Source organism: Panthera uncia (assembly GCF_023721935.1).
Source record: "Panthera uncia isolate 11264 chromosome B3 unlocalized genomic scaffold, Puncia_PCG_1.0 HiC_scaffold_2, whole genome shotgun sequence".
Taxonomy (NCBI): domain Eukaryota; kingdom Metazoa; phylum Chordata; class Mammalia; order Carnivora; family Felidae; genus Panthera; species Panthera uncia.
Window position 1 is genome coordinate 6,077,434 of NW_026057583.1, and position 7,488 is coordinate 6,084,921.

A 7,488-nucleotide genomic window follows, 5' to 3' on the forward strand; every position below is an offset into this window, starting at 1 on the left:
CGCCCCGCCCCGCCCCGCCCCTCCGAGGCCTCCCTGATGGGTCTCTCAGGCTGTCCCCCTTGCCCTGTCCCCTGTCCCATCTCTGCAGCCGGGGGTGGGGCCTGTGCTTGGACGATGCTCCCACCAAGGATGTCATCGACTTCCCCTCGGTGCCGCCCGGGGTCCTCTACGACGTGGGCCACCAGTGCCGCCTCCAGTATGGGGCCTATTCGGCCTTCTGTGAGGACATGGACGTGAGTGTGGGCACAGGTGGGGGCGGGGCTACCCTCCGCAGCCTGCAGCGCCTGCGCTCGGCCCACACCCCACACGTGATGCTGGGGGACTCGGCCTGTGGGATCCGCCTCGGGCTGGGGGGCTACACACCCAGCTCTGAATTCTGGGTGGACCATTTGCCAACTGCGGCTATGGGCGAGACCGTCACCTCCCAGGGCTGGGTTAGAAGAGGCAAAATAAAACCCTGGGGGAGACCCCCCCCTCCCTGGGGGAGACCTGCCCGAAGTGAAGGCCTCCGTAGCCTTGTTAGAGACCCCGGGTTTGGTGGCGGTGAGGGTCTTTCTAAGGGAGTGGGCGGGGCTGGGAGAGGTAAGTGTGGGTAGGGGGTGGAGCTGGGAGAGGTGTGGGTGGGGCTGTGAGGTGTGGGCGGGAGGCTGGGAGGGGGAGTAGGCGGGGCTGGGAGAGGTAAGGGCGGGGAGGGGGTGGAGATGGGAGGGGTGTGGGCGGGGCTGCGAGAGCTGTGGGCGGGAGGCTGGGCGGGGGAGTAGGCGGGGCTGGGAGATGTATGGGCAGGGCTTGGAGAGGTGGGCGGGAGGCTGGGGAGGGGGCGGGGCTGGAGGCCGTTCTGAACAAGCCCCAGTGCCGGGTGCCCCCAGTGCCTCTTGTTTGGGAGAAGATGGGAAGGGCCCTCTGGGAATCCCATTTGCAGACCCCCACCCCGTGCCAGCCCCACGCAGGGTGGTGAGGGGTGGGCGGGTGGAGGCAGCAGGGAGGGGTTAGGGCATGGCCTGTGACCTCCCTGCAGAATGTGTGCCACACGCTCTGGTGCTCCGTGGGGACCACCTGTCACTCCAAGCTGGATGCAGCTGTGGACGGCACCAGGTGTGGGGAGAGCAAGGTAGGGGGCAGTGTCAGGTGGGGGGGGGGGGGGTGGGGCTCCCAGCATGCCTCTGCTCTGCAGGCAGCCTTGGCTCAGGCTCTCGGAGCCCAGCCTCTCTGCCCTGTCCCGCCTGTGCGCTGGACCAGGAAGTCGGCACCTGGGCTCTGTCGTTCCTGTGCGCCTCCACCACTGGGAGGAACCTCCTCTCTCCTGAGAGGTCTTGTCCTCTGCCTGCCCCGGCCCCCCAGCTGCCACAGTGTCACCAGGGTGGGGATGGCCGACTGGCCTGGGTGCGCGTCTCCACCTGGTCGGCTGTCTCGGTAGTGGTGTCTGAACGGGGAGTGTGTTCCTGTCGGCTTCCGGCCTGAGGCTGTGGACGGCGGCTGGTCGGGCTGGAGCGCCTGGTCCGTCTGCTCGCGGAGCTGTGGTGTGGGCGTGCAGAGTGCCGAACGGCGGTGCACGCAGCCTGTGTGAGTGTGGGGCCGGGGCCACCCGGGGACGCGGTGGCACCGCGCTCACCGTGCGCTCACTCTGCCTCCCCCCCGCCCCCAACAGGCCCAAGTACAAGGGCAAGTACTGTGTGGGCGAGCGGAAGCGCTTCCGTCTGTGCAACCTGCAGGCCTGCCCCCCCGGCCGCCCCTCGTTCCGCCACATCCAGTGCAGCCACTTCGACGCCATGCTCTACAAGGGCCAGCTACACACCTGGGTGCCGGTGCTCAACGACGGTGAGTCCTGCCGCCCTCGGGGAGGGGCCGGGACCCCACCCCAGGGGGGCCGTGCCGTCCCCGGAGCCTCCAGCCCGTCCCTGACACACAGTGCGACGCCCGTCCCGGCTGTCGCTCACGGCTCTCCCCTTGGGCCCCCAGCCAGCCCCTGTGAGCTGCACTGCCGGCCTTTGAGCGAGTACTTTGCTGAGAAGCTCAGGGACGCTGTGGTGGATGGCACCCCCTGCCACCAGGGCCGGCCCGGCCACGACCTCTGCATCAATGGCATCTGCAAGGTATGCCCGACGGGAGGGGCGTCTCCCACGGCAGCTGCCCCGGGTTCCCTCCTGGTCCCCCTCTGGCCCCCGTCAGCAAAGGCCACCGCCCCCACCAGCACTGGAGCCCCTCACAGGCGGACCTTGTACCCCCAGCCCCTGCACCGTGGCCCTCCTCCCCTCCTCCCTGCCTGCTGTCTGAGCCTCTGAAGCTCGGCCCGCACCTGCACAGCCCCTGCCGGGAAGCCAGAGCCCGGGTCAGCCTCCTGCTGGCCGAATGACCCCGGGCAGTGGTGTCCTCTGAGAGAGAAAGTGGCCGGTTCTGCACCCCTGTCACCAGGTTCGGTGACGTCACTGCAGGGACATGCAGGGCCCCGAACCTGGCAGATGAGCGTCAGTAACGCCGGCAGCGTGTATGCTCGTTTCTGGCGTCAGCCCCGGCCTCTTCCCCACCCGTGTCCCAGCCACCGTTCCCCACCTGAAGCACTGGGGCCCAGAGTGGCAGGGACGCTCTTGCCCGGGGCCTCTGATACAGATTCGTTTCCGGGAAACTTTCGTCCACGCTGGGGGAGCCCCTGGGGTGCCAGTGCCCCGCCTGCTGTAGCTCTTTGTGAAAGGCCCTCCCCCCCCGTACCTCGTGACCCCTCAGCATGGCCTCACTGCACGCGTGGATCCCCCTGTGTCACACCCGGGGACAGGCGGAGCGGGGGCCTGCTCCCACCCCGGCGGACCCTGACGGCAGGGGCCAGGGAGGGCTGCCAGCTGGTGGCCAGGCACTGGGGTCTCCCTCCCGTGTGTTCCAGAACGTGGGCTGTGACTTCGAGATTGACTCGGGTGCTGTCGAGGACCGTTGTGGCGTGTGCCACGGCAACGGCTCCACCTGCCACACCGTGAGCGGGACCTTCGAGGAGTCTGAGGGCCTGGGTACGCGGTGGGTGGGTGGGGGGGTCCTCCTAACTCGGCAGCCCTGCCTGATCCCTGGGGTCCCGCCCGGGCTAGAGACCGGAGGCAGGGAGACCACCCCGCTGGGTCCTCTCGGGCGTCGGGCACCTTGGCCCAGACACAGAGACGTGTACTCAGGGGAGTCCTCCTGCCCCGGGGACCCCGGGTTGGCTGATGAGGCTTATGGGTGGCGCCAGCCCCTTCAGAGGCTACCGCCTTCTTGTGAGGCTTCAGAGAGCCGCCCCCCCCCCCCAACTCCACCCCCTCAGCCGTGTGAGTGCCGGCTGCGTGTGCTGGGTGAGGGGGGCTTGAAGGTGAGGAGCTCACAGCGACAGGTGACGAAAGCTTTCAGTGTGGCAGGTGCAGTTGTGGGGGACCCAGCAGGCTGTGAGGAAGGAGGTCCTGACCCGGGGAGGTGAGGGGAGACTTCCTGGAGGAGGGGGGAGTTTAGCTGGTGCATGAAAGACCCAGGTGAGATGGGAGGAGCATTTCACGCAGGAAAGAGCTGTGTCCCCGAGGCCTGGGTGCATCTCTGTGCAGGCACCCATAAGGAGCGGGGCCTCGGGCGCTGGGCCAGGACGCTCGGACCCTGGAGCCCCATTCATACCCCAGCAGGACCCTCGGGCATGTTACTTAATCTGTCTGGGCCTCAGTTTCCTCACCGGTCAGATGGGGGTGACGGCAGCCCCTGCGTCACCGGGTAAAGCGCATGGAGTCAGTGAAGGAACGGGAACGGGCTGTGTGGGCAGCACGGAGGGTGTCCCCGGGAAGGGCCCAGCCAGCCTAGGCATCCAGGAGAGGCGTGAAGGGGCATGGGTCATGGGGGCAGGATTTGAGGGTCCCCTTTAGGTTTAGGTGACCTAGGACACATGGGACCCTCTGCCTTCTGGAGGAGCTTGGGCCCTGGGCTGGTGGTGGGACCTTTGCCGTCAGCAGGCCGGGTGGAGCGGGAAGGGGGGCGAGGGAAGGGGACGGTCAGCCTCTTAGCGACACCCCCTGGCCAACAGGGTACGTGGACGTGGGGCTGATCCCGGCTGGCGCCCGCGAGATCCGCATCGAGGAGGTGGCTGAGGCCGCCAACTTCCTGGCCCTGCGGAGCGAGGACCCTCACAAGTACTTCCTCAACGGGGGCTGGACCATCCAGTGGGGCGGGGACTACCTGGTGGCGGGCACCACCTTCACGTACGCGCGCACAGGCAACTGGGAGAACCTCACGGCCCCCGGCCCCACCGACGAGCCCGTCTGGATCCAGGTGCCTGCCTCCTGAGGCCCAGGGTGGGGGGCAGAGTTGGGCCCCGGGGGTCCAGCACCCCCTGCCCCACGGTGAGACAGGGCCCTGGGCCTCTGCCTCCCTTCCCCCGTCTCTAGGACAGCCCCACGGTGTAGCCCCAGGTCCCAGAGGTGGCTGGGGCTGGGTCCCTTCCAGTGATCACTCTGGGCAGGTGGCAGGACGCCTCGTGCTCGTGGGGCCACCTCATGCTCGTGGGGATGCCTCGTGCTCATGGCCCTGGGTGGGTGGTGGGGACGCCTCGTGCTCGTGGCCCCAGGTGGGTGGTGGGGACGCCTCACGCTCGTGGGGCCCCGGGTGGGCAGTGGGGACGCCTCGTGCTCATGGCCCTGGGTGGGTGGTGGGGACGCCTCGTGCTTGTGGGGCCCTGGGTGGGCGGTGGGGAAGCCTCGTGCTCATGGCCCTGGGTGGGCGGTGGGGAAGCCTCGTGCTCGTGGGGCCCTGGGTGGGCGGTGGGGACGCCTCGTGCTCACGGGGCCCCTTGCCCACCCGCCTTAGCTGCTCTTCCAGGAGAGCAACCCCGGGGTGCGATACGAGTACACCATCCACAGGGAGGAGGATGGCCACGGCCACGGCCAGCCGCCCGAGTTTTCCTGGAGCTACGGGCCCTGGAGCCAGTGCACGGTCACCTGTGGCACAGGTGAGGAAAGGGGTGGGCGCGGTGCCCGGCTTCAGCCTCCGGCTGGCTGCTTACGTGCGGCTCTTGGGCCCCCGTGTCCAGAGCGGGGCCGCCGGCAGCCCTGCCCCTGGGTCCTTCAGGGGAGAGGCCGGCACAGGACCGGACACGTGCTGAGCGCCCGGTGTGTCTCAGCTGCTGGCACTCTGTCCCCAGAGACGCGCCGGCTGCCCGTCCTTCGTTCTCACTGCTCAGCAGGCCCCTCACCGGCGCTTCTGTCCCACGCCGGACACCGGACCCTCGTCCTCGCAGCCTTCCGTGGGCTCTTTCCTCCACCTCCTGCTGCAGATGGGCTTTGCGGCTCCTTCCGGGGCGGCCCAGAGCCTGGTGCTCCCTGGCTGCTGCCCCAGGAGGGGCTTCGCAGGGGGGATGGGGAGGAGGAGGAGAGGTGGGGAGGAGGGAGCCAGGACCACCAGCGTGTCCCCACCCCCGCTCTGAGCCTCTGGGCCCAGTGGCCTGTTCCCCACACGCACTCATTTCTTCCAACTGTATGAGACGTGTAAAAGTGTCGCTGACTCCCTGTTCCCCGGGGCTCGTCACCCCCAGTGCCCCTCAGTGTCCAGGGATCTCAGCATCAGGAGTCTGGGACAGATGTCTGCTCGTTCCTTTTTAGTTTTTAGTTTTTTATTTTGAGAGACAGCGCGAGTCAGAGAGGGACAGAGAGGGGGTGGGGGGAGAGGGAGAATCCCAAGCAGGGTCCGCGCTGTCAGCACAGAGCCTGACTCGGGGCTCAAACCCATGAACCACGAGATCACGACCTGAGGCGAATAAAAACTTGGACACTTCATCGACTCAGCCACCCAGGCACCCCTCAAACATTCCTTAACAACCTCGTGTGGTGATAAAGTGGAAACCGACACACGGAAACCTGGCAGAAATTTTCAAAAGCTGTTAAAAAGTATCCCGTCCCATAGAGCGTCTTTACGTTTACAAACATGACCGCAAACCCGTTAGACCGGGCCCTGGGGGTCAGCGGACGGCCGCTTCACAGGTGGGCGGCTGAGGGGCGTGTGGCGCTACAGGTCGTGGGGTGCCAGCTGGAGCACCAGTGCAGGTGGCTCGGGGTGGCCTTAGGGACCCAGGACCCCTCTCCCCATCTGAGTGTTCCCCTCACGTGTGTCAAGGTAGCCCGCCCTCCCCCTTCTTGGGGTCCAGGCAGGAAGAAGGAAGGGGCGAGGGGCTGACCCCCAGGGGAGGGACTCGTGTCCTTTTCTCCTGTGTCCTTCCCTTGCGCATGGGAACTCCCGTGGGGAGTGTTCTCAGCAGGCCCTCGCAGAGAACCAGAATTCTGTTAGGGGGGGAGGAGTGGACAGGACGGAAGGCTTAGGCCAAGGAGACCTGGTCTTCTGGCCTGTGAGGGAAGCAGGGGAAGGCAGGGCCTGCTGGACGGTCCTGCCACCGGAGACAGCGTGGGGTACGCGTCCAAGGGGAGGAGCGCGGTCGTGCAAAGGCCCAGAGGCAGGTGGTGGCTGGGGGACAGAAACAGTGACAAAGGCGGGCTGGAGAGGAGTGTCTGTTCGGGGGTCTGGCGAGTGGCCTCGCTCTGCCTTTTCCGAGCGCTGACCCCGCTGGGAGGGGAGGCTGGGTTCGCACGACCACGTGTTGTCCTCACACCCTGGCTTCGAGGCAGGTGTTACTGTTCCTCCCACTTACAGATAAATACACGGAGGTGCAGAGAGGCCAGGTGAGCCGCCCAAGCCTCCCAGCTAGGATGCCGAGGGGCTGGGCCCTCAACGCCACGGACCTCCACGCTCTGGTCCCTGTCTAGGGGTGGAGGCGGAGGCCTCGTTCTGGGAGGGTTCTAGAGGAGCGGGTGTGGCCTTGTCTCTGGGTGCGGGGCAGCCCGGGCAGGGGGCACCCTGGGTGCCGGGCCCAGGCTGAGCCCCCGCGGCCCCCCAGGCGTGCAGAGGCAGACTGTGCACTGTGCCGAGCGACAGGTGGGGCCCGTGGACGAGAGACACTGTGACCCCCTGGTCCGGCCTGATGACCGCCAGAGGCAGTGCAGCGAGGAGCCGTGCCCTGCCCGGTGAGCCCGCCCTGACCGCTCCTGGCCCTGCCACACACCCCACATCCTGGGCCCACGGGAGGGGCTAAGGGAGTGGGGCTAAAGGCCCAGGTCGTGGCCACCACCACCCCAGCCTGGAGCAGCTGGCCTAGGATGTCCCTGGTCACTAGGGTTTGGGTCTTGCCCAGCCCCCCGGGGAGGTCCTGTCACTGGGCTTCGGGGCTTGCAGCTCTGGGAGATTGTCCCCTGGGCCCTGACCTGACCTGCCTGCACCCCGAGTGCCTGGGAGATTGTCCCCTGCGTCCTGACCCACCTGCACCCTAAGTGCCTGGGAGATTGTCCCCTGGGCCCTGACCCGACCCGCCTGCACCCCGAGTGCCTGGGAGATTGTCCCCTGCGTCCTGACCCACCTGCACCTTGAGTGCCTGGGAGATTGTCCCCTGGGCCCTGACCCGACCCGCCTGTACCCCGAGTGCCTGGGAGATTGTCTCCTGCGTCCTGACCC

At 67.5% G+C, this 7,488-nt stretch overlaps 1 protein-coding gene across 1 annotated transcript in view; it reads left to right on the plus strand.

Moving 5' to 3' along the window:
* Positions 1-7,488, plus strand: part of ADAMTS7 (ADAM metallopeptidase with thrombospondin type 1 motif 7) — a 49,052-nt gene that overhangs the window by 30,939 nt on the left and 10,625 nt on the right. The window contains 9 exon segments of the mRNA XM_049614183.1: positions 89-233; positions 1,019-1,111; positions 1,418-1,563; positions 1,649-1,818; positions 1,960-2,093; positions 2,876-2,996; positions 4,022-4,266; positions 4,801-4,942; positions 6,878-7,004. Of these exon segments, the coding sequence (XP_049470140.1) occupies positions 89-233; positions 1,019-1,111; positions 1,418-1,563; positions 1,649-1,818; positions 1,960-2,093; positions 2,876-2,996; positions 4,022-4,266; positions 4,801-4,942; positions 6,878-7,004 (1,323 nt within the window).